Raw genomic sequence first — 27442 nt, 5'->3', positions numbered from 1 at the left:
GACTCCTTTATTCCAGTGCTGGAAACTCATATTCAGCTCAGGAAAAAGGTTCAGAACTTAATTCCAGTAGTTTGTCCATGTGTCTAAAAATGAGACATTTAGCTAAACACAAGCTTTGGCTACTTTGGTTCAAAAGATTATTCTACTTCTGTGAATCACTAATACTTTGACTGTGGGGTGTTTTGGGGTTTTTTTTCCTTAATTTACAGTTCTTTTTTGCCCATGTATATATAAACACGTACAAATAAATATACACCTATTTCTACCTCTTCCTTGATTTGCATTGACTGCAAATCAAGGAAGAGGCAGAAATAGGTGTATATTTATATTTAGCTGTCCAGGTTCCTTTCTGGTTCCCTTAAAATTTCTTGAATCACATTTCTCAGTCTTCAGCAGACAACTGAGGAAAATTAAACACTGAAAACAGACCCCTGATCTTTCCTTCTTACTGACTCTTCTTCATTGTCTCACCTTTTCATGTCAATTGAGTGACAAAATATTGCTGTTAAAGACAAAGTTATATAATACCAGGGAGATTTGCAAAGGTTACCAGGAATTAAGTTTATTTACTCAGTCCCCAGTGTGCACAGTGCTCATGTCCTGATGAAGAACTGAAGTCAAGTGGAAATTTAATGCCTAACACATAACTGAAAATACCTTACAGAAGTTTACAGATAGATAAATGGAGGCTGTCTCTACTGGACTGATAGTCAGCTTGTTCTCACAAAACAATAGAAACCACTAACAGTGTTAAAATAAGAGTTGAATGCCATTAATTTTCTATTTGCTTAAAAAGAAGTCCAAAGTGTACATTTGCAGCTCCTTTTATATGCACTTTTTTTAAACAACCGTCTGCTGGTAGCAGACGATAATTGATTTCTTGTTACTTAAAAAAAATTGAAAAAAGAATCCTTTCTTGTGAAAATAGCACTGCAATTCCTAGATTTTTTCCCTTACAAAAACCAGCAGATGTCCATGTGAAACCGATGCAGAAATGTCTTCTTTTTGCAACCATCTTATGGCCATCTACGTCTTCAGCTGAGTGTTGCAATCAAAAAACCTTTAAAGATGATGGACAATTTAGAAAATTGTCAGATCTCTGAAAAATGCTTTGAGCAATTGACCTGAACTTATTCATCTTGAAGACAGATGCTAAGGATTTAACACTTCCACATTCTCTTCAACTTGGACCCAGAGCTATTGCTGGCTGATGCAGGATCATGTGGCTTTGAGTATCCAATTCAGTCAGCTCCTGAGGCCATCTCTTTAGAAACACTTCCTGATGTAAAGATGCTTTAACCACTCATCAGTTGTGCTTTTGACAAGATAAAGTCAAAAGGGTACAGTCTGTAGTAGAGAAGAATATCTTCAAAGCCTAACCTGCAGACAGCACCATGATTCTGCAGTGATTCTTGCATGAAATGAGATGTTGACTCAGTTATTTAGCATCTGCGAAATAATGAAGCAACATTGTCATAAGATGGAAGCAATAGACCAAAACATGTGCTTTGCTAGATTTGCAGCTGAGCAACTGCATGAAGGTTGTTTATCTTTATTTCAAACTTTTGCCCAAAACAGGAATAAAATTACCTGGGGGAGTAGCTCCTCTGTCACAAGAATATTCTGGATCTAAATGGTGGGAAAAGAATAAATTCCAAAAATAGGAGAAAGACTAGAGAGATAATAGCAATATTCATTACAAAAGATGCCAAAAAGATGAAGGAATTATTCAAGTGTAAATGGAATTTAGAATTTTTTATGTTTGAAAATGCATGAGAGATATATTTAAATAAAATAGGTAGTGTTAGCTTAGAGTTTCCTTGCAAGAGTGTAGAAATTACTAAAATAGAGAAAGTGTCAGTCTAGTCTAACAGGGGTCAATAGTGAATTGCATAAGAACAATTGCTCAGTGATGCTTCATCAGATTTCTTTCAAAACCCCTCAACAATTTGCTGTTCCCTTGGATCAAACAGAAACATGTTTCTTTCATGCTCAGGGAAGACTTTAATAGTGTTTCTTGTCACACCTATTTGACTAACCAGGTGAGAAGTACATCTTTTAGAAAAGATCAGTCTCCTTGGTTTTGTCTAAAAATTTATTTTTGTCAAGACTATTAAATGTCTTTCCTTTAGAAAAATGACCAATTAATTTTACAATCCCACACCTTCATCCACTAAAAATAATGCACAAAGATCATTACAGAAGAGCTGGACAGTTCTATTATTTTCTGCATTGCTAAAGCTGCATTTTCCTTCCTGTCCATCCCTTCCTCCCTACAGCAAAGCCCAAATTACAGGAAGGGAATGAATATCTGAGCCTTTTTAATGTGAATTTCTTCAGAGGGTGGAGCAGCTGAGGATGAGTTGAGCATTGCTGGGCCATGTGCTATTTCCATGGCATCCAGGCTCTTCAGGGCACAGGTTCACACAGCAAATCTTCATCTTCTCCTTGGCCCAGTCTGCTAATCCTGCCTACACCCATGGCCATTCCAGGACCCCCCTCTGGTCACCAAACATGCTTTAGTGTGAAGCCAGCAAAAAAGCATTGCAGAGTGACACGGCCAAAAGGAAAATATGGAAAACTCTTGCATGGCACGTCACTCTAGAGAGGGAGAAGGAGAAACAGAGCTAATTGCAACACCTTCATGATAATATTTAATTCTGTGGTTTCACAGCCTAGAATGCCAGCCAAGCTGAGCTTGCAGAATGACCTCCATGAAGTCGGAGTGAGTTTTCTCATGAAAGCGTCGATATGAAATTCTCCTTTAAAGTTTTCCTACCACGTTACTCATTAACTGTGCAGGCTCCTGAACAGAGAGTTGATTACCCAGGGACTGAGGGGAAAAAGTAAGGTGTACTTGTTTGGTTTAATGAAAAATGCTGTCTTGTGACAATGGAAACTAGTTGTGAACTCCAGGGGATTCATGGCCAAATCAAATGGTTGACTGCAGTGTTTGCATTTGGGAGAGGACCATGGATGAATGTTGAAATGTTCATGTTTTCAGAAGAAAAAGTTTCAGCACAATACTTCCAAGCAGTAACACCCTTTAAAATTAAGTTAAAGTTCTGCAAGAAAGCAGCATGTTTGATGCTGAGGAAGATAGAAACAAGAGGTTTTAACAACAAGGATTTCCATTTAACTTTTGAATTTGCTGTGCACATATTTAGACCTGAAACATAGTCATATTGAATGTCTGGCCACAAAAGGTCACGCTGGTTCCACACAAACTCTAGTCTTCAACATTTTTTTCAGACTAAATTGATTTTGAATTGATCTTGGTTTTCCCCTTCTTTCAGAAACATCATTGCTCAGTGGCAAGAATATGATAGGCAGTTTATAAGTGCAAAGATCTGAAAAAGGAGAAGAAGGGTAAAATGCCTTGGAACACTTCTTTCATTTTCTTTTTAAAAAGATATTTCATGACATGCATTATGGGAACAAATAACAACAGTGCTGCTTGTCTTAAGAAGATAGAAAGATTGATTTTTTTTGGGTTTTTCATGTTTCTGCTCATGTTTTAAACCCCAGCCACTGCTGTAATAGCCAAGTGTTTGAGCTTTGACCTGAACAATAGCATTTCACACTTGGAAAGATCCCTATTCCAGCCTGTAGGAAGTCTCTGCCACCATGCCTCTTGATACTTGTCCAAAGGGAAAAAATAATAACTCTCAAAACTGGCGTAGGTATAATGGATCTGCTCTTTGGTTAGTGGTTTGTACCACGTTTGTCTCAAGACACAATTCAAATATTTCCAGCCAACGCTGTCAGAAAGGCAGATGGCAATATAGAGACAGCCAGCTCAGCCTTTGCTGGGCACAGTCCTACCCATCGAAATAAAGGGCTTTTCACTCTTCCAGGCAACAAGAAGTAGTATGGGAGGAAAAGGCTTCAAGCTGACCAGGGAAGGCTTGGATTGGTATCAGTAAAAATGTCTTCACTGAAAGGGTTGTCAGGCATTGGAACAGGCTTCCCAGGACAGGCGTGGACTCACTGTTCCTGTAGATGTCAGAAGGCATGTAGATGTGGCACTTCAGATTGTTGTTTAGTGGTGGGTTTTGCACTGTTGCATTAACAGGTGGCTTTGATATTCGAGGTATTTTTCAGCCTAAATGACTTTATGATTACATTGATTAATGCGAAAACACGGTTTTTCTGTTCAAAGCAAAAAAATTGGTGGTCAGTGCTAGGATTGAAAGAATCACTGCTCATGTCAGTCAACACCAATTCTTTCTCATTTTGTTGTCCAGGATGGCATTCTTTTTTAGACCCATAAGATTAATTTTTTCTTTTCGCAAAGTTACTTATTAGAGACTGAAAAAAAAAAAAAAAAAGGGAATACTTTTGATCTCCACAGCTCTTTCCTCTAATATGTTATGGGTTTATACCTGTACCAAAAGCTTATTGTATTTGTTCTGATATGACAATGGAGTGGGCTGTGAAGGGGAGGGACCCAAACATGCATGTGGACTCTTCCTGATTGCCTGCCTACCTCTAAACTGATATCCAGGTGCTAATAAACAACTTGGCACCTGGTTCTTTTTTTCTGAAATGAGACTTATTGAGAAACAGAAAAACAAAATCCACCAGACATGAAGGGGAAGGGTGTCAATCTTTCTGGGACATTACTGAGAACTTTTCCTTGTCCAGTTCATGACTTTTCCTTTTGTTATTTTCTGTTTACTGGTGCCAACAAGGCTGCTCAACATGCTTCTGCCCTCCCTATTCACTATTTCTTCCTTACAACTCTCATAAATTATTGCCTGTCCAAAATGCAAGTCTTGATCAAAACCAACAGAAATTCCTCCTGGGATTTAGATGAGCACGCTATTGGGCAACTTCTGTCTCTGATCTAGACCATGTGCCTTCAGAGAAAAAAAATACTCAGAGAGCAAGGTTTTTGGATATAAAATCCAGAATTATATAACTTAGTTATATGATGACAACCAGTGTAGAAGTCAGTGATGAAAATTTGGGCAAATCCTTGCAATGCTTAGCACTCCACCTGCAGCTCCCAGATTTCTCCAGGGCAATCTGGAGGTCCCAGTTATGAGGGGAAAAACTGAAAAGGCCATCTGAAGTAGACCATGCTGCTTCAGGGATGCAGGGATGAAATGCACAAGTGGAAATGCATTGCTTCTCTGCCTAAAAACCCTCACTAACTCACCCAGAGCCAAGCTGTTGACACTCACAGCAAAATCTCTTGACTCTGACAGCAAAATCTCCCTCAGTGAAATCTTCTTTGGGACCCTTCTCATGCTGCCATGACCAAAGCAGGTAACAAAGCTGAACACAAAATAATCTAATCCTGATGGATTAGATTATTTTGTGTTCAAAATAATTATTTTGCGTTAGCTGGAGATTTTCCAGCTAAGGACAGTCCAAGGGCAGAGGAATACTATTGATCTGTTTAGTTTCTGTGCATTTTCCATCTCAGATATAAGTATTCAGGTATTTTGTGTGCCCATGGGGGCCAGTGATTGCCAGTGCCTCCCCACCCACCACCCAGCCCAGGGGGTTTGGTGCAGGGGCTGACCTTAGTGGGGAGCTGGCTGTCATAAAGATGGCAGCTCATCCATCACAGCTTTCTCAGCCTGTCAGCATTGCATTTAATAGCACTTGTAATTTTCCAGGGGAGGTTTGCAAAAGCCACAAACAGAATCCTAATGCTATTTAATGAGGTTTGTAGCCTGTGCTTCCCCTCAGGAGGAAGCTGGGCTGTGTTCTAGGTGCCCTCAGCTAGGCAGAGATGGGAAATTCCCACTTCAGCCTACAGTCCCGTGTGCTGTTGGAAGGGGTAGATCTTGTCTAGACAAGATTCAGTCACTTTGTCACTGGTATATCTTCCTTCTCAACTCACATGTACTGTCAGAAATGGGCACTCAGAATCCTGCTCTTTAGAAAAGAAGACTTTTTCAGCTGCTAACACATCGTATCCCTGAAGCTTCATTCCCTTTTTTGGGTTTGGGACATCTTGCTCATTGGTTGTGCTGCAAGCTTCAAGGCTTTCTGCTGATCAAAGCCCCACCCAGGGAATCACAGTTTTTAAAAGTTGAACCAAACTCAGGAAGCTTGTATCAGCTCTGAAATTTTCACTTTTCACTATGTTTACTACACCTATCTTCCACTTTCATTCTCTTCTTGAGGTTTTGCAGCACAGAAATGAGCTAAGTTGGAATCAATATGACCAGAATTACATTCTTGCAAACAATGCCAGATTCAATCAAGAAGGGTTACTCTAAGGATGAGATATAAAGCTCTGCTTCCCAGATATATATTCAATAGAATGACCCCTCTCCCTGACCTGTCTGTCCGTGTCATACTGACAGATCATATCTTCCACTGATACAGACCCATGGAAGCTGCAATTTGTCAACAAGTCCCTGGGCCCTGCAGATCTGGAATGGATTTCTACAATATAGTTTCTCCTCTGGCAACAAGATGGGAACAGGCTAAATCCCTGGAATTATGTGGGCCTCAGTCACCTCATCAAGCTTTATCCCTTGTTTCTCATTCCATAGGTGTCTAGCCTCTTGACCGAATCATGAACCAAGAGAAAAATGTGGGTTTTTTTCTCTAGACATCTCTTAATATTTACAGATTCTTCAGCAAACATATTAGTTAAATTACTATAGCTATATTCATTGGTGCTGGAAGCAGCAATGATAATTATTACAATGTTATATTTTAAAAAATTATTGTTTCAGCCTTGAAGCTGAAAAACATCAGCTAATCATCCTGAAATTGTTTGTGCCAGGTGTCCCTCTCCCACTGAATTAGCTCTTAGAATTTCACCAAAGCAGTTAATCAGTTCCTGAGGGCAAGATTTAAGAAAAATGCCATGCTTTGAAATGAACTATAAGCATTAATAACGTTAATGTTCTCTCTGTAATTTGGCAGGACACTGGAGTCCAAAACCAAATTTTTCGTGCTTTTTAAGCAACTCAGCCAAATCTGGCCAAGTTGCTAACTTCCAGTCACAAAGATATGGGGAGAAAGTTTTTCTGCATGACTTAATTCTCCTGAGTATTATCCATTTCTCACAGCTCTTAGCAGACTTGTTTCATTACAGAGCATAGCAGGTCTTCCCTGCAGTTATTCTTCCTTGTAGGATGGAGAAAACATATTTTTAATCTTAGAAAAGAAAAAGAAAAAAAAAAAGAAAGAAAAAGTTGAACAAAGGAAGAGCAAAATGGGCTAAAGACTTCAAATTCATATAGAAAAACATGGACAATTTTTATATTTGATTCCCCATTGTTCTGACTAATTTTATTTATGACCTTGCCATTATTTAACATAAGGATATTTTGGTTCATGTTGATATTTTCTTCCTTTTAGGTAATGAATTTATGAAATCTCCATTAAAATCCATCTCTGTGCAATCATTTGTTTTGAGCTGCAGCATCTTTACAAAAAATAAAAAAAAAATTTCCTCCTTCAGCTCAAATAAGGCAGAGCAAGGAAAAAAAACTTCATTATAAGGTCCAAAATAAACCAAAATAGTTTTCTATCCAGACAATCAATTTCTCAATGGTGCCCAATAGACATATTGAATCATCCATTTTGCTTACACAGCTGCCCAGAGAAAAACAAGGACCATATTGCTACCCATCTCTTTTTGCAAAAGGCTGGCAATTATAGCACTTGGAAAGAGGTAACCATCTTTTATTTTGTCAGGAAGTATTATTTAGTTGGCCTACAAGCTCCCTGCTTACCCTCACAAAATTCCTAATTAAATTAAGATTGTACCTGGAGCATAGAGGCCTGATTCTTGCAAATGCTACAAAGTTTGTGACTCGATGCAAAGGGGGTGGTGAGAAATTCTGAGGTCTGTGCTGCACAGGTACAACCTCACTGCAGATTTACCTCCAGGCTGGAATGAGCCAAACTTCTGTTTCATCCCAAATCCTGTTTCTTACCTTCTCCAGCCTCACAGATAAGTGGAATGAATGCAATGAGGTAGTGACATAATTTAATCATAAAGGGCATTTTCTTCATGGTAGGTATGAAAGAGTGTGCTTGTATCTTGAGTCACAGGGCTTTATTTCCTTAATAAGGATAAATGGTATTTTGGTTGCATGAAGCTAGAAATCAGAAAAAACAAAACAAAGACCCCAACGAAAACAAAACACCAAAAGAAATCTTGTAGTAGAGAGTAGCAATTGAGACTTTCCATAGACTAATATATAGTCCTTCACAAGGCCATCTCAAAGTATTGCTTTGACTTTTCCTAAGGATGTTTGGAAAGTGACTTGAATAAATCATGATATGCAAATGTGAATAAAAACAAAGCCTGGGATTTCTGACCTAGAATTTGAATATACACCATACACGAAATTCATATAATTCATTTATTCAGATTTATGTCCAAATACTGAAAAGAAAGGACAGCCTGTTGGGTAGGAAGCTGGGTTAACTTTTAGAAGCTCACAGGGTTTGTTCTGTGTTTTTCTGTGGACCTTCTGCATGTTATTGGACGAACTCTCCAAGTGTAAATAGTACCTTAATTATCAGGCAGTGGCAGCCCTTACAACAAGCTTTTAAGCTCTATTTGATGCACACATTAATCAGCATGCTGAGCACCCTTCCATTTGGCAGGCTGGCAGGTCAAATGCCAAGAGTTAGCCAATATGGAGATTCCAGAAAAATGATCCCTGCTTCAGAAGTCAGCAAAAAGAGCTGTGTTGTTTTCCTCTAGGCTCATCAGTTTCTCAAAATACAGAAACATTTCCCACACCTTCCACAAGAGCCACTTAAGGAAGATGAGCTGAAAAACAAACAGATTTTGGATCTTCATACAGCTCAGGTATGAGCTCAGTGATAGGATTACAGGCCTACAAAGACTAAATCACTCCAAGGCATGCTCAGAAATTAATGTGACTGAAAAACATTAGGGTATGAAAGCTGGTGTGCTTAGAGTCAAGTTGCTCCCAGGATTAGGTTAATGCTCAACAAGGATTTTCTAGGGCCTTAATTCTGTGTAAGTCTTTCTAGTCATCCATTCCAGCCTATAGAATTAAAGTACCAGCACTGTCAAACCAAGGATTACTGTACTAAAGAGAGGAAATACGTGGGAAAATTGATGCATCAGAATATACCTGAGCAAATGAATGCTGTCAATCTGCGTCGTTCAAATATTTCATTAATTCAGTCTGATCCTTTCACCCTTGAATCTCATCTGTTGGATGCCATCAGATTGTAATCCTGGTCAGTGATTTCCAGGATCAAAGAAGTCAGACTGTATATATTGTCATGTTCTCATGTTGATTAATGTTGTGTGCATTAGGCAATATTTATGGAATTTTCTTTTCTTTGCAGGTCTCAACTGAAGAAGGAATGAGCTTAGCCAGAGAATATTCCTGCTCCTTTTTTGAGACTTCAGCTGCGCTCCGCTTTTACATTGATGATGTCTTTCATGGATTAGTGAGGGAAATTCGAAGGAAAGAATCCTCACTGTCCATGATAGAGAAGAAGATGAAGAGGAAGGATAGTCTGTGGCGGAAACTGAAGGGATCCCTGAAGAAAAAAAAGGAAAGTACAACCTGATGGCAATTCTCTATGAGCCACTCATCAGGAGCTGACCACAGTAACCTGTAATAATTCAAAAAGGCAGCATTGACACAGCATCTTCCAGGCCAGGTCCTGGAGTTCCTTCCCTTCAGCTCTCATGCAGAAGCTGTTCCTTGAGGGCCCAATTAATGGTTTCCCTGTGACTCTTCTGTTCTGTAGTGTCACTTAGCATACCCTCTCATACCTTTTCTGCAACTCTGAGTGGAGAAAATACTGTGTTTTTTAGCGTGTGCTCCATGGCTGGTCTTCAAATGCTCTGAGTTACGCCAGCATCCAAGGCAGAACCAGCTTCCACCAGCTCTAGGACAATGGATACACTCACTGCCTCCTCCTCTGCATGCACAGGTCATTTCACCAGCCCAGGAATGAATGACATTGATTTCAATGGACATTTTGACTGTTTCATGACTTTTGGGATGTGACCTTCAGCTTTGCATCCACGTGTAGGTGTAGGGTTAGCGTGTGCTCAGCCTGCACGCCCGTGTCTGTGTGTGACCGTGTCTGTGAGCCAGCCCAAAGGGAACCTGGGCACTCACAGTTCTGACCCCCTGCTGCCCCATCCCCACTGCGTCCTGCCCAGACAGCAGGCAGGTTTTGCAAGCAAAGTCATGCACCAGCCCTGCAGAGGCTGCTGGGGTACTGCTCTGTCTCCTCTGAGCTGCTCTTGCCAGGGCTGGCTGGCAGAGGTGCCATGCTCTACAGGCATGCTGTGCATTAAAGTCATACAAGAGTTAGTGTTGGAAAGGAACTTTTAAAGGGCACTTGTTCCAAACTCCTGCAATGGACGGGGAGACCTTGATCAGGTTTCTCAGAGTCCTGTTCAGCCTGACCTTGGATGTTTCCAGGTATGGGGCATCCACCACCAATCTGGGATCCTGGGCCAGTGCTTCACCATCAACCACACTCCCCTGTCTCATCAAGGAGTTCACAAGTGCTCTGCCTGTCCAATGAGTCCCAGAGCCCTCCCTGGAGCAGAGCAGCTCTGTCCTAGATGTAATAGCATCTGTGATGTAGCATCCAGCCCTTGACTTACTAGAGAATTGCATCAGCTCAATCACCATTGCTCACAGTCCTTGACCATCCAACTGAACCACTTGATTAAGCAGTTGGATGAGTCTTTTTAAATATTCCTTTTTAAAGCTGGCATGAAGTAGAGTATATGCCCCAAAACATTCCCCCCCCCAAAGTTCCTTTAATGTTGTTGCTATTTATAAATTTTATAGATAGAATATGCATAAGTTTTGTCAAAAATAAAGATTGTGATTTCCATGGAGCCATACTAGTAGTCAGTGTCATTTGTGTCTGCCTTGGAGTGATAATTGATATATGTCTCTTTATTAAATGTTCCTTCTTCACTTTTCTCTTCAGAGAGTTTCAACCAATTATATTTTGCATATTCTTGGTGGGAGTAGATTTTTTTTCATCTGTAAAATTTTGAAAGGTTATGGTATTGTGAATAACTTTAGTTCTTTAAAATCTAGTGGTTTGTTTTCCACTCTCCCTTATTTTCAAGGGAATCTGGAGATATTTTGTGACTTGTCAAAAGTCCTCCATCAAAAGTAATGGTTTGCTGTACATTTTTGGATATATGTGGCTATATTTCTATTTGAGAAGGATGATTTTGGAGGAATACAAATGCATGTACCCATTCTAGGTGAATTTTCTGCCTCCTGTCTCTGAAAGCTGAAGTCTGCATTTACACCATTGTAATTACTATTATTATTTTATCTGTATTGCCACTGAGATTTTAGGTCAAGGGTCCTAGAGACAAAAAGATGCACTTGTCCAAAGAGTTTATGAGCTAAGTATTAGTGGAGGGAAAACAAGAGGTTGCACTGGACAGATGGCAGCTCCGAGACAATAAATAACAAGGGGAAACATCTGTGTCTGTTCCAATCCTGCACACTGCACAGGGGGGAACGAAGCAGTCATTCCCTGTGTAAGAGAGCATAGAAATCACCACCCTGAGAAATCTTGAGGGATGATCTCTGTTTTTTTCAGGCAGATGTCTGAGTTTTGAGTCAACTGAAAATCATTTAGTGTTGGTTATGTCATTTTTCACACTCCCCCCCCCACTGAGGGACATATAATATCAACAAGAACTTGGCTCCACATTTTTAGGGGTACCTTGGTTCAAGTCAGTTTGCAAGACAAAGCAAGTTTGCAGAAAACAGCATAGATGCAGTCCACAATCAATTCTTAAATGGATTACCTAGATTAAATATAACCATTCACTAGCATTAAGGTCATCTGGCATAGAACAACATCTTTCCATACTGTTAAACTTTTTTAGCCTTCACAGCAGGGTTACCATACACAACCTGCTCTTGGAAGTGATTTCTGCACTGTGCCAGGTTCTGGACCATGCTGATCAAGAAGTCAAAAAAGTGCTGCTCTTCTGTGGTCTGAAACCAAGACAGGCATCATTCTAACATTTTGGCAGTAAGGATGTGCTCAGGTGTTTCCTGGGATATGTTCAAATTAGTGGCAAAGAGACAGGTTGAATCATCATATTTTCAGATATAGAAAGCCCATGAGAATGCCAGGTTCTGTGTGTCTCCAAAATCAGCCCTGAAATGCTCAATTTGAAAGGCATTTGTTACCAGGTTATTCTCTTCAGAAAGAATGAGACCTCATACCATCTGAGGATATTTTGAGGATATCTGAGGATATTCTGTTGCACCTTCTACGAGTAATTTCAGGCATCAAAAATGTCTTAGGCAGAAAATTCTGTATTTATCTCACTCCACTTTGATCATGTAGAGCTTGAGAATGGCATCCAATCATTCAGATCCTCTCTTTGTTTAATACAGAAAGAGATGTTTGTGATTCTTCCCATGTGGCATGGTTGGTTAGCATATGGTGAATCCCTCCTGAACTGGCTGTCTCTTTCCAGCGACTCTATTTCCCTCCACAAAAAACAGCCCAGTCTCCCAGCTAAAATTTTGATGTCTAAATTCATGAGGGATAAACTCCATCCATAAAGATTTTTCCCCCCAATATCAGCAGCAGAGAATAGTTCTGCAAATGTTAGGCGTTGAGCCTTGTCTCTGAAACACCTCACCATCCGTTACTTCGAAATTGGGAAAGGAATTCTGATTTACCACGACCCAATTCCTTAATAATCTATAATGCTTAACCTCAGTTAATTGAGCAGAGCTGATGGAGGTTAGAGTCAGCGAGGATAACATAAGTCATAACTGCACAAGGGGCTGGGTGCAGCTCCTTTACCTAATTAATCATTTTGATTCCATCACAGAAGATTGTATTTAGCTGTCAGACCTAGATGAGAGAATTTATAAAAACAGCAGCTCCATGTCTGAAGACTTTTCTGTGTCTGACTATTTTCTCATCTAATCATGTCTGGAGGATTTGAAGAAGGAAAGAGATCACTTTATTTTGCTGCGTTGCCTACAGTCCCATGAAGGTAGAAGCTATAACTTATTCCACCGTGTTGCAATTGAACCATAATTCAGGTTCCTACAGGAATATAATTAAAGCCAGCTAATAAATAAAATAAAGTAATAACAATTTGCAAAAGTATCCTTGGTGTCTCTCACAAATACATAATATATGGCAGTTAATTACCCTTCTTCACTGCTTTGGCAGATCACATGTTGCCTCTAGTTGAGAAGTAATCTGGGGAAGGCTGTAAGCCAAGGTGGAATACTGCAGAACCTAAATTTTCCTTTATACATGGCTTTTGCACACCAGCCTTAGAACTTTTGTGCAGTATCCTCCTGTGTTACCTCAGACTGGCAGTTCATAACTTGTTAGCAATCTGATGTCTTTACAAATCATTGAAAATAGTTTCTTTACAAACCCAAAAAATGTCTGTTTTGAGGCTGAGATGTAAGAATGCATAGCTAAAATGAAAAGAGCTAATTATCCTTAAATTGATCTCTAAATATAATATATGTAAATTTATAGGCAATATATGTACACTATAATACATATAGTTTCTGGATGTCTCTTATTTGTAAGCGATATTTGTATTAGATATTTGAGCCCTCTCTCTATCATGACAGATAGGAAAAAAAAAACCCAAAACAACAAAAACCAAAAAAAACCATGCAGAAAGCAAAGTTTGGTTTATAGTGAATATTGAATATGAATATTTAGACTTCACAACTGTGTTAAATTCTACTTTGATATTGAATGTTTCTCTTGGTGGCCTAGGTGTGAAATTTGTGATGAGCAAAGTAGCTGTGAGTGGGTCTTCTTATTGATAGAGTAACCAAAGGTACCTACTGCAGCCACCTCAGGTGGTGACACTGAAATAATGATGAGCATTAAACTGAAAACTGTCCATGTATTTAATATAAATCACAAAAAATTTGTGGTTAGTTCCTAGAGCTAGCTATCTGCACTAGTGTGGGCCTGAATTTGTACTGATAATTAAAAGATGGGTGTCTAACCTGGACAATTATGCTAATATAATTCAATGAAGTATACTTACAGCAGTTAGCCATATTTAGACATTCCCTTTAGGGACTCTTATTTATGCAATTGTGCATCACACAATTGCTCATTTCTTATGGCTCTGAAAAAAATCCCTGAAAATTAGCAAAGGAATGGTAAAATCTTTAATGCAATATGAAAATCACTGTTCTCATAACTTTTAATAGCAGCTGAATGGAATAGTGACTTATACCAGATCAAGCTCCCTCTTAATACTATTTCTAGTTTGATCTGTCCCTTCAAGCATGTGGAGTTAGGATGTCTGCCTGGCAAAATGATTTGTAATGAGGATGGCATTGTCTCACAGACACTGTGAAGGTCACCCCAAGAGGCATTGCCCTGCACCTCTAGCCTGATTTATCACTCCCTGATGCTCTTGGTTCTAAACCTCCTCAATTTGAGCTCTCCAATTTCGTTACATCGTGCTGAGTTATGGGGTTGTTTTGTGATGAGGACAAATGTCCACTCAAGAGCACCAAACTCATTTCATGATCTGAACTCTTTCCCCAAGAGGTAATAAAGACAAGAACATCCAAAGCCATTGTATCACCTGCTGTATATCTTCTGTCAATAGATAATTAATGTGACAATTATATTTTCCCATTCTCGTACTTTGTCATGCATCATTTTTTTACAGCGCTTTTGGACTTATAACTATTTCAAAAACTGCATGAACAATCTAGAAAGCCATCATTATTCATGGTGCTCTTGGAACAGAAGTTCAGTAAAAACATAATTTTAGGAGGGTAAAGTAAAGCAGGTCCTCTGATAGTGTTATATTGCTTAAGTTGTATAAAAAAGCCTGATATAATTTTACCTTATAGATTAGATATAATCAATAGAAGAAAAAGGCAGTCTATTGCACATCTGTGAAATTCACCAGAGAAAAAGCTTATATATTTATGCTCTTCTTGCATTCAAACAAGATAGTTTGAAATTATTTTTCAGGAAAAAGAAATCAGGATAGAACTAGTAGATTAAATAACTGTACTGTAAAAAATGGTTGTGACTCCATTCAAAAAGTTTTTTATGCAGTTCCTTCCATTTGTCTCGCTGCAATCCCAAAACACTAAGGGTAACCAATGTGTCTTCAGCTCTATGATAAGGTCACCCTTTTATTCATTTTACAAGAGGAAATGTATTTAAATTGAAGAGAGTAGGATTATAATAGATTAAGGTACAGGAAGAAATTATTTTCTTTACCATAAGGGTGTTGAGGCTCTGGAATAGGTTCCCAAAGCTGTGGCTGCTCCATCCCTGGAAATGTCCAAGGCCGGGTTGGATGGGTATTGGAACCTGGTCTAGTGAAAGGTTTTGCCCTTGCCCATGGCAGGTGTTTGGAATGAGATGAGCTTTAAGTTCCCTTCCAACCCAAACCATTTCATAATCCTATGATTTTATTTCTTTTATTCTCTTGCATCATCCCCAGCTATTAAAAAGGCAGCCTGAAGTGCTTTTGACAAACCAAACACACAGAGTCTTCTGCCTTCTTCATAAATTTCTCATTAATGCTCACACTGAGGAGAAAGAGTAATGTTTTCCCTGGTAAAGTTTTGCAAAGTCACTCAGCTTTCTGAATAAAAACTGACTTTGCCTCCACTGCTAGACACTGCTGACTAATCACAGATGGCTCTTTATGTAGGACATTGACTGAATAAGCTTGAACACATGAAGCATTCAGCCAGCATAAGTGGGTAGTGCCTCTGAAGACAGTGGAAAATCTTACGGTTGATTCACATCTGTCTCCAGAACAAAATTGCACATTACTCCAAGCTAATGAATATACTTCAATCACACGGAGGAAGATGATGTTTCTGTCACTGAAAACTTACAAAAATCCATAACCCAAAGCAAGCCAATTTAAGGAAGACAGAATATACAGGCTATTAGTAATGACAAGGACAGGCAGAAGGAGTAGAGGAGAACACGGTCTAAATAAATGCATGAAAATCATAAAATTATGGAATGGTTTGGTTTGGAAGGGACTATTAAAGGTCATCTTGTTCAGCCCTTCCTGCTGGGAAAAGGGATAACTTCAACTAGATTACTTTTCACTGTGCCCTGTCCAACCTGACCTTCCATTTTTCCATCTACCACCTCCGTGAGCAACATGCTCCTCTACTGAACTTGGAAAGGCTTGCAGCATTCTCCCCTCTAGGTGAGCCTTAACACCTTTTAGGAGGGGACCAAGAGCAGATAAAATGAAAAAAAGATATGAGGCAAGCTCCAGAGATTTAGTTCAAGTGCATCCACCATAAGTTTGGTGGAAGATATTAAGACAAGAGGAGTGATACTAAGAGAACAGAAATTGGTGATGATTTGCTTCATGCTTCATGAGGATCACGAAATTCGGTTGGCTTAGAAAATGAAGGGGAGAGATCAGAGAACTTACAACTGCTATGAGTATGCAAGATGCTTTAGGAACTTTTTACTGTAAATCAAATAAAAAGAGCACAGCACAGAATGGAAAATGGAGCAAGAGGGAACAATACAAAAACTCAGTAAAGTAGATGGGAAGTTTGCATTTCCTCTCACATCATGTTTCTAATGACAATCTGCTTGAACCTGACTATGGAAAAAGTTGGCCCCTCACTGAAACATCTTTAGACACTTAAAAAAACAAATCTCTCTACGGTCTTTGCTGTCTCCCTTTGCTTCAGTAACTAAAAGCAACTCTTTCAAAAGAACAGTTGGGGGAGAAGTAGGATGCTCAGCTTTGTACTTTTGGAAGGATAGTAGCAAAACCCTCATTTGTATGCCTCATAACTAATATAAAAGATGGCATGATAGCTCCCTGCTGAAGATTTTAAATGATATTTCAAATATATAGTTTCATCTGGGAGAGCAGCTACCAGTTTGCAACCAGTGCATGCAGATCTTTTGCTGCTGGCTTTTTCCCTCCCACTGTGCTCAGACCAGATGTTAGTGAAAAATGTAGGAACCTTTCTCTGCTCTCCTGTTTAGTTAATAGGGTGTTCACTGAATACTCCTAAGTCTTTATCTAGCAAAGCTGGATGAAATCCAAGTAATCAGAGAATACAGCAGGGATGTCTTTAAGGAGGCAGATGTTCAAAGGAGTACTTTGAAGAGTTTTTTGACCTGTGAGGAGTTGATTACCATGATGTGGATGAAAGATGGGAAGAAAAATAGATGAAACCATAAAGCCTAAGAGAATATGCTGTACCTGCCAACAAAAAACTTCAGAAAGACTTAAGTTATAGAAGCTGTAAAATACTGCTGTGATAAAAGTTCTGAGCAAGGATAGACCTTCAGGGACTGCAGAGAAATTTGAGAACACTCATTACCATCTTTGTTCTTCCACCCGACAAATTTTTCAATCCACTTGTCACTGAGTAATAAAAATCCTTACAGGGAATCACAGTGGTCCAAAGAGATAGGACAGGAGAAGCTATATTATGTCACAAAAAATCTTCACTTTGTCGTGATTTGAGAGGAAGTGAGTTTTTTGGGATGCTGTGGTCAAACCAATAGGTGCTCAGATTTGAATATTGGCACCTGGTTTGGCCACTGAGGACATGGATACGCCTCTGAGAACACAGCGGGGTTAAAAGCTGTGAACTCCTGGGGGAAACTCTCTTGGGTTACGGTTTGTGGAAGAGCACAAACCTTCCCTGCCCGGCTCCGAGCTGGCTGGGGGAGGGGAGCCATGCGGTCGGGGAGGTAAACCAGGCCTTGGCAGAGAAGGGAGGTGAAGGTCCCTGTGAGATAGAAGGGTGGAGGAGCACTGAAAGGCTTCGGGAAGCCACCCCCCACCCCCTCCCCCCGGAGGGAGACAGAGGGAGAGAACCTGGGTGTGAAGGAGAAGGGGGCGCGCCTGGCAGGGCAGCAGTGGGAGTTCATGGACAGGCAGAGCTTGAGTTCTTGTGGAGGATGGAAACCTTGCAAATGCTGATCCTCCTGGAGTTGAATGAGGAGAGAGATGGAGTTGGGATAGCAGGAAATGGGCAAGTGTGATGCAAGTTGGTGCAAGTGAAAGAGGTTTGAGAGAAGCTGAGAAGAATCCTAGGTGGGAGGAGATGATGGAGTGGCTTTGGGCTGGACTTTTCTTGGATAGCCACAGCAGGACACCCTTGTGTCCCTGTGCCACAGAGACTGCGTTCTAGGGGGAGGCGATGGCTCAGAGCCAGGAGAGTGCAGTGATGTTAAGGTGTGTGAACAGAGATGATGGGTGAGGAGGATGGTGGTGGTGGTGCTCTCCATCTTCGAAGAAGAGGAAGAGGAAGATGATCTCTGTTCAAGAGACCCCTCAGCCCCAGGGGTGAAATGTGGGCGGGACAGGTGTCCCAAAAGTGAGAGACTGTGCTCTTTTTGGAACTGGACAAAGCACCCTTAAAAGGAAAACCCTAGAAGCAGCCCAGGTCCATGTGCAGTGGTGAGAGCACTGGGCATGGAAGGAAGATGTCACGATGGCAAAATGATCTCCGGGCAGTGCCACACGTGACATGGAGGCACGAGAGGTTTCAGCTGTGTTTCATGGGGAAGTCTGTGGTACAAGAGTGACTCCTCTATTCTTGAGGAACTGAGAATTGGTTATCTGAAGGGTGGTGATGGACCAAGAGTTAGTGATCTGAGGGGTGGTAATTGAATTGAAAATCCAAGGTTTTGTCTTACTCTGATGTGTTGAAAATCCTGTGGGGAGGAAGAGGAGGATATTTGGAAGGTCTTCATCCTGTGTTCTGTGTGTTTTTCTTTTAGTTCTAAGTTAATAAAGTTTTTTCCCTCTTATTCCTAAGCTGGAGCCTGCTCTGCTCTGTTTCTGATCACATCTCACAGCAGATAACAGGGCAGAAGTATTTTCATGGGGGCACTGGCACTGAGGCAGGCTCAAACCATGACACACTTTTAGTGGATAAGGAGGTCTGACAAGTTTGAAGATTGCCCACCATGAGTTAGATTTTGTAAATTAAGCTCAAGTTTGAAGACCAGTGAAAAGCCCTCAGCTCACCCTGGACATAAATCAATGTGAATTATTTCATTGATATACAAGTGATTGTGCTGTTTGTCAGCCTGGTACTGAAGCAGCCTGTCCTCCTTGGCCACCATCCTCCAGACACTGCTCAGAACCTGCAGCTCCACATATATTTTCTGTTGCCAAATGGTTCACCAGCAGTGGGTGAGTGCTGAACCTCAGGCTCTGCCTTACAAACCTGCTGTTGGCCAGCTGTGGGTCTCACCCAGTCAGAGCCTGGAGGAGGAATCTCATCCATCACAGCACCCTGGGCTGCAGCAGGTCCTTTCCCCTGGGGTGGGTGTGAACTGGAGCAGGAGAACCATCACCCCTGGGAAGGCATCTGAAGGCAGATGCCCTTTCCAACCATCCTTGAGCTGTCCTGATCAAACAGGTAGCAGCAGCTCTTCTTGACTTTTCTTTTTCCTTGAGAAAGTCTTAGAAAGGTAGAATTAAATAAAATTTACCAATTTTCTACCACTTTAGAACTGCTTGTATTCTTTTTTATCTTGCAGAGCAGGGCAGGCACCTTGTGAATGCTTGGTCACTGGAAAATATGCACCCCATACACCCCAAATATTCTCAGAGACAAACACACATATACAAATACACACTGTATTCCAATCCCAGAATTTTATCTGTGCCCATTTATCATGAAGCCTGCGTCTGAAATAAAATAATAAAATAAGGGTGATTTTTTTTTTCCACATCTTTGTATTACCAGAGGGAAAAAAAATGGATCATATCAATGCTTCATAATTTTACTGATAACACCCACACCATCTATTTTCTATGAGGCCCATTGGGTATCTTTCAGTCTTTATTTTCCTAAACATAGAAATCATAATCCTCTTCTTTTCACTGCAAAGAAATCCAGAAAAAAGTTGCTTAAATTAAATGTATCATTTTAATGTGACCACATTTGCCTAAAATAAGTACTAAATTTGTTCAAGTGCATCAAATTTGGGTTATAATAATTCATGGTGAAGATGAGCGAGATATTGGCACTTGGTGGAGTACTTGCATGTGACTTATCTTAGGTATTTTTAATCTCTGTAAAAAATTTATGCCAGTGAGAGAGCAGAGTCTGCTGGGATGACTTTGGATACGTACATTAATCAGCACTAGCAGAAGAAAGTAAATAGAGGTTCAATATTTGGCTAACTTCCAACAGTTGAGACACATTAGATGGTAGGCAAAGCTTGCAAGGGAACTGGAAAAGGCCTTTACATTTAGGTCACCTATATTTAGACAAGATAAAGCACTATGTCTTGTCCTGCTAAGAACTGTCCCAGATTAATAGATCATTTCTCTACCCAGCTTTCACATTTCTGCAGAGGACTGCTGTGCTGCTGCCTACAGAACAATGCCTGGATTTGAAATAACTTTGAGCATGATTTACCCAAAAAACAAATTGCATTTATCTTTAGAAAATGGTAAGTTGAAAAGGATAGGGGTTTACTTTACTTTGACCAACTCACAGTATATTTGGTGGTGGGTTTTTTTTGGTTCAGTTTCTGGGTTTAAGCACTTGCAGTGCTTCGGTAATTTGAATACTGTTTACCATGGGTTTTCCTCTTAAAGAATGAGACTTTCAGTATATCCTCATTCTGGAATATTTCACAATCCCTTGCCTTAATTAAAGGTTCACAATACAAGAAAACTTAGGTTTCATACTGCTTCCAACTGAATGCTGAAGCCAAAGCAGAATTCCCAGAAAGCAGATGAAAAGACAGGCATGAAATGAAAACATTCAGGCATGTTGTCTATCCTCCTTCAAACACTTTCAGTAGAAACCACCTGAGTCAGAAGTTATATCTGAGAAATCAGCAATCCTCAATTGAGACTCTTTCACAAAATTGTTCTGGAACTTGTTTCTGAAGTTGTTCTGGAACTCCTTTTTGAAGCTCTGGCATCCAAGTAAAAGGCTAAACCTTTTGTATCCAGTTAACTTTTGCACAACACCCTCCCAAGAAACCTTGAGACGTACAATTTTTCCTCTTTTTCTCCAATTGCAGAATAAATACAGGTGTCACATAAGTTCACAAATTTCTCTGCAGATAACAACATTTGGACTGCTAGAGCTTGATTTCCATAGCTAAATGTGGATTTTCTTACTTCTTGAGAGAAACAAGTCTTTCCATAGAAGAAGCCAGAAGCTCTGCCCAACACCCTGGGGCATCCCAATAGGATTCTTGGGCAGGCAGGCATGTGTGAGAACCCAGGAGACAAACAAAACCCCAGCATATAAAGATGTTTCATTGTGTCCTGCTTGCATGGGATGATTCCTGACCCACGCCAATGTCCAAACAGTGCCAAACCCAGCTCAGAAGGTGTTACCCTCAAAACTCTTAGAGGAGTTAGACCACAGAATCCTGGACTGGTTTGGTATGGAAGGAAGATGAACAATCCCCCATTCTAAGCCCTCTGCCTTGGGCAGATACACCTTCCACTACACTAGGTCACTCAGAGCCACACCCAAGCTGGCCTGGAATGCTTCTAGGCATGGGGTAACCACAGCTTCCCTGGGAAACTGTGCCAGGGCCTCACCATCCTCACAGACAGGGCCATATATCTCCTCCCACTCTCTGCCATGGGCCATATACTCTAACACTCTAAAATAATCAGCATCAAAAAACCCCAAACTGCTGTTTTCCCCACTGCAAAGGGAACAAGTTATCACACATTTCTCACAGTAGCTTCTTGAATAAACTCTAAATGTTGGTGTGACACGAGTGCAGGACCAATGCGGCCACAAAATCATTACTGACATGTTTCCAAGTCACTATACCATGCCAAAGATGTTTACATGTTTTTCGTTGCCTTGTAAATACAAAATAAATTTGAGAGAATTGTGGCAGCTGCTCTGAGATGTGATAGAGGTTCAGCTTCTCTGGACCATCAGAAAGAAAAACGAGTAGCCTTTGAGTTTGCAATTTGAACATGAACACTACAGAGCCTAGAAGAAGCACTGCATTGAGAAAGATATTTTTTTTTTTAATGGCCTTTTCCAATGGGGAGAAACATTTAAAGCAGCTACTCATTTACTTGACTGAATCTTGAGGTCCTGCTCCACACTGGCTTTGGATCACTCTCCATGTTGTTCTCCAGTTACATTTATTTTACATGAGTTCTAATTGCAGCATCTAAGCATGGAAATCATGCTTAGATGCTTAAATGAAAAACATAGCATTGCTTGTGTGGGTTGTATAATCCAAGCTTCAGGGGTATTTCAGAAATCCTCTCCAAACTCTGTTTTCTAGGGCTTTTTTAAATTCAGTTATAAAATTATCAGGAAATTCATTGTAATGATCACTTTGTACAGAATCACGGCATTACAGAGTTGTTTGGGTTGGGAGGAGCCTCAAAGACCATGAAGTTCCAACCCCCTTCCATGAGCAGGGGCATCTTCCACAAGACCAGATTGTTACTGGAAGGTGTCCTTTTCTTAAAGGTCAAGACAAGAGTCTAATAAAGTCACTGTCCAATAAAATAAAAATGTATTCTTCCATTTATCCCCAAAGTACCTCAAAATCCCCCAAACATGTAATCAACATAAATATGCAACAGAGTCATAACTTAGCAAGAAGTTTCAGGTTTGTTTTTTGTTGTTTTGTTTGGTTTTTTTTAATAGGAATGAAGCTAGAATATTCAGATTTAATAATTTCTTGATTTTGGAACCACTTCAATAGGAAACCCTTTGTGAAAAATGAAGGAGGATAGTAAAATTAATTTCAGTATTGGTTTCTTGAAGATTTTCTGTTAAAATACCCTGTTCAGTAAGAATTTTCCTTTGCTTTAGAATAGAGTCCATTAATTTTGCATTATGACATATATGATTTTAAGAACCTAATTTTTTGCATATCATATATAAAAGTTACAAATGTAAAATTATATATGCATGAAATCAATATATTAACTAGAAATCTGTTACTTTTTGACTGAAAATATTTAAATTGGGGTGTTTTTTTATTTATTTATAAGAAATGCTTTGCATGTTTTTCTTGTATCAAGTTCAAGTTTTATCTAGTAAACACTGAAGAATTTTAGTTTTAGGGTTCTATTGAAAGTAGCAGGGCTCTAGAACATTCAGAGGGATGGGGCAGCCACATCTTCTCTGCATGACCTGTGCCATGATAGGGAGAATTAATGTCCAATGTAAACATCTCTCAGCTGGAGGCTATTCCAGTTTTACTCCCAGTCTGCTAAATCTGGTGTCCAAGGTGGGTTTCTAAACTTTAATCGAAGCATAAAAAGTGCTGGGAGATGGACCATGGGATTTAAAGCCCGGAAAAATGATTGAGCTAGTCCACAGAAAACAGCTCAAGGAGAGTGTATGAGATCCTGCTCTTTCATAATTTAGTGGATTGTTTAAAACTCTGAGTTAAGACCTGTACACCTAACACCTGTATTAGGCTTGTGCCTTCTGCTGTATTTAATCACCTAAAAGTGTTTATTCTTTCCTGAAATGGACTGAGAAGAGCAGACTGGGGTAGCAATGGAGATCACTCTTGATTCAGGGGCTCTAAGACAGAGAATTCACCCAACCACAGGCCCAGACTCATTCATCTGAGATGGCTCCAGACCTCTGCTGTACTCAGAGTCTGGGCATACACCAAACTGAGACAACTACAAAATTTATTAAAACATAATACAAAACAAAGGAGTTGGGCAAGCATTTTGGTGTGCAAATTTATATTTCTAAATTTCAAAGGAGAAGTGGAGTATTTACCACCCTCCAGTTCACATGCCTTGATTTGGAGCATGGTAGTTCCATTCTGCAGCTTCTTTCCAAGTTTCAAAAGATATTACCTGTCTGAGCATCCTCCTAAAGAGAAAACCATAAACAGTTAGATCTGAAAATGAAGATTGGAAGCATTTTTTAAGGATGCTGCTGCCTGTTATTAAAACGTGTTTCATTTTTATCAGGCCTCTGTTGTAATAAAGGGACTGACCAGTACTAGCAGTTACATAAAACCACTATCTCACTGGAGCAGTAGAAATAATGTTGCCAAGGTGATTCTGGTTTTTGTGATATTCTAAACATATGGTGAGACAAAAGCACTGTAATACAAAGGCTTAAATCTTGCTGGGCAAAAAGGCTTCATTTCAACTCTCAACTGAGAAACTGGGACTTTCATTGCTATGATAATTCCAGGTAAGAGGGCCAAAAATAGTTGATTTTCCTACAGACTTAAAAATTAAAATTCTTGAACAACCTAGAATATCTTAGTGCAGCAGCAGGTTTTTATGAAGATAGCATTCATTAACATATTTGCATTACTGTATGTTTCAGTTAAAAAAAAGATAAAAATTCCAAGTTATGTTGGATTCAGATCAAATCATCCAGGCAAGCTTCCAGAGAGTGGGCTGTTTCCCAAATGACAGTAATTTCATTAGTATACTTCCTGCAGCTCATCCAACATGCTAAACCAAGCACTTGGTAGTAGCTGATGTTGTCTAAATATTTTGTGCTCCCGTAACAAGGGTTTGATAAGTGATTTAACTCCATTTTCATCAAACAAAATAGGTGATTTTCTCTTGGCACGAGTATGAAAGGAATCAAGGCAGGTACTTTTTGCACCTGAAATTTATAAAGCTTCCTTTGACTGGGTGTATCTTGAGGTTGTTTTTTTATTCATCACCTCTTTTTGAAGGGGATGAGAGCAGCCAATAGTGGACATTGGACAAGGGTGAAAAAGCTTTAAAAGAGTAAAAAAAGTGCTTAAATGAATCCTAGATTTTTTTTATGAACCAGATAAGGATTATGTTAAGGAAATTAGGAACTGGGAAAAAAAAAGTGAGGAAGATTCACCAGGATGTTGACAGATTTTCACATCCTGTTGCAAAGTGGGAAGCTTTATCTCTGAAGTTTTATCTCAGAAACCTGTGCAAAGAGCTCTTTATATAAGACCATCCATTTCTTGTCTATTTCAGCCTAAAATCTTTACTGCAAGTTCAACCTTTATTCTAAATTTTCCAGTTCTGTCTCCAAGTCTTTCTTGTTAATTTTCCTCTTTGGAGTAAAACAAGTGAACCCTGATCAAGAGCATCAGCACTTCATTGTTAACAATGACATTATTTTCATTATTTCCTTAAATTCTTTGTGAGTTTATAAATATTTCTTTTCCTGCCTCCAGCTCTGCCTGATGACAAAGGAACTGTTTCATTATGGGATTTTGCATGATGGGGTTCAGTTGTTCACCCAAATGTGTCTGTGCACCTCTGCTCTGGAGAGGGCCTAAATGTGAGGACGTGAAAGAGAGTTTTGGGAGGAAAAGAGATGAGTCTCAGCATGCTTTTTTGTCATTGCAAACAATCTTTCACAAGTGATCTATGTGTTTTGTAAGCCATAGCTGTTGAATATCCACTGGTAAATCTGCCCTCATGCATTGTCAGATGTGGGAGCAGAAAGGCAAAATAATAATGATCTTAGGCCATAGATTCTCCACCACGTGAAGTGCAATAAATCTTTCCTAAATAGTTTTATTATTTTCCTCTGTGAAGCACTTCTGCACATTGTTTAATAAATTATTACAGAAAATTGGCGTCCATTTCGAAATTCTGAGTGTCAGTACAATTTATAGAGCAAAACTTCATCGTAATTAACAATAAATCGAAAAATGCAGAGAAAATTCAGCTTTCTCATCACCTTAGTCAAGCATACTATGGTTCTATAATCCTAAAACACTCTAATATGTATTTTATTATCTTCAATGCTGATACAAATAATTATAGGGAGTCAGATCTCTTAGGACTTCCAAATTTCAGCCTCATTTTGTTGAGTCCAAAGCGTTCAATAACCTTGATTAAATGCCAGCAAGGGATCTGAGTCTGAGACATCACATAATAAAGCTGAGTCAAATATTAGTTCTGTGCAATCCTGGCTCACTTTGCACCACCTTTGGGAATGTTTTAAACTATTGCTGTTCAGTGATTTCTGCAGCCTTGCTAAGACCACTGCAGTAGCATATTTCCAAAACCGGATCCCTAGGATTGTGGAGAATGTGCAAAAGTTTCTGATTTGAATTTTATTTTCAGTTCTGGAGCAGTTCAGTTCCATTGACAGAGAGTTTATATTCTGAGTATGTCTGGTCACAATCCATTACAGGTATTTTTTTTCCCATCAGCAAACCCAGGCTTCAAAGGAGGGGAAGGAAATGCAATCTCCTTGTCCATGAAGGATTGTCATGGTGGTGGCAGGAATGTCAAATCTTTCTTGTTTTCCTAACATCTGTTTTGGGCTTTTTTTTTTTACTCCCTATCATCTTATTTTACTCCTTTTCATTATAGCTAACAAAATCCATCATAAGCAAGCAAAATGCCATCAAGATAAGTAAATGTTAGATTAAGTTAAAGTATTTTAATATGCATTGTCTGTGTCTATAACAGAAATTGAGATGAGATGGGAAATATTCATGGGCACTGAAATGTGGTTTTTTATGCTACTGATCTGACAAAATATTTACCAACTTGCTTTATTCCAAACACCTTCCCTAAGTAACTCTGAGACATCATTTGATAATTAGAAGAATTGAAAGAGCCTTTCTCTGTAAACAATTAACATGCTGCCTCTCTCCTTTTAAAGTTTGATCAATTTCCTGGCAGAGGGATGGGGTATTTGGTTGCTGTTGACCTCCATGTCCTAGAATATTCTCATGTACACTCAATACATGGTATTGGATTGACCTGAAATTCTATTTTTTCTGGATCCTCCTTGACTGCAACTCTCCACATCCACTTACAAAGCAAAACAAAATGTCTCTCTCTGAAGCAAGGAGGCTTGCTGCCTTGTCCATTTTCTTTCTGCCATTGCTTGATGTTGGTAATTAATCTCTTAATTTCTTCCAGGGCAAAAATGAATGAATGAGTGAATGAAAATTTCATTTCATACAGATAATATTTTTGGGCTGTTTCTTGTCTGCAGTGTCAGGTGTCAATGAAAAGCAGAGCTTAAAGTGTAGCTAAACCTCAGCTAGAATACTGGCAGGCTTTCTCTTTTCTCCCTGCCAACTTAATTTGATGAACCTTGTTAAAATTTCTCTATCTAAGATACCCACTCTTTTGTCAAACATGGCTGCAATTTGGCAAATTGATTTATAAGTTATTAAAGCTGCAGGTAAATCAAAAAAGACACAGACACATGTGCAGTCATGCAGAGCTGGGCCACACAAGAATTGTTTTAATTAGAAAATCTAGCAAATGACAAATCCTCATACAGTTTTTATTATCTAGCTTATTCAGAGTCTTTTATTCCAAGACAATAACACCAGAGATTTCATTAGCTGTTCAAAAAAAAAAAAAATTAATATGTTACCGGTCAATTGAAATAGCATAATTTTTCTTATGGTTTATATGGAAAAAAATTAATTTTTTTTTTAAAAAAGTAGTGAGAAAATCTTATCCTGTACACATTTTTCTGTGGAGGTCCACAAATTAAGCTCA

The 27442-nt window shown here is 39.4% G+C and overlaps 1 protein-coding gene across 2 annotated transcripts in view; it reads left to right on the top strand.

The window, feature by feature from the left end:
* Positions 1–9543, top strand: part of RIT2 (Ras like without CAAX 2) — a 173024-nt gene extending 163481 nt beyond the window's left edge. For both annotated transcript variants that reach the window (XM_030237347.2, XM_050987014.1), the window contains one exon: positions 9316–9543. In XM_030237347.2, coding sequence (XP_030093207.2) covers positions 9316–9543 — 228 coding nt within the window. The remainder of the gene's footprint in view (positions 1–9315) is intronic.
* Positions 9544–27442: the final 17899 nt, after the last annotated feature.

This window comes from Serinus canaria, chromosome Z (genome assembly GCF_022539315.1).
Source record: "Serinus canaria isolate serCan28SL12 chromosome Z, serCan2020, whole genome shotgun sequence".
Classification (NCBI taxonomy): Eukaryota; Metazoa; Chordata; class Aves; order Passeriformes; family Fringillidae; genus Serinus; species Serinus canaria.
Note: the sequence above shows the minus strand (reverse complement) of the source record. Positions and strands in the feature narration are given on the sequence as shown.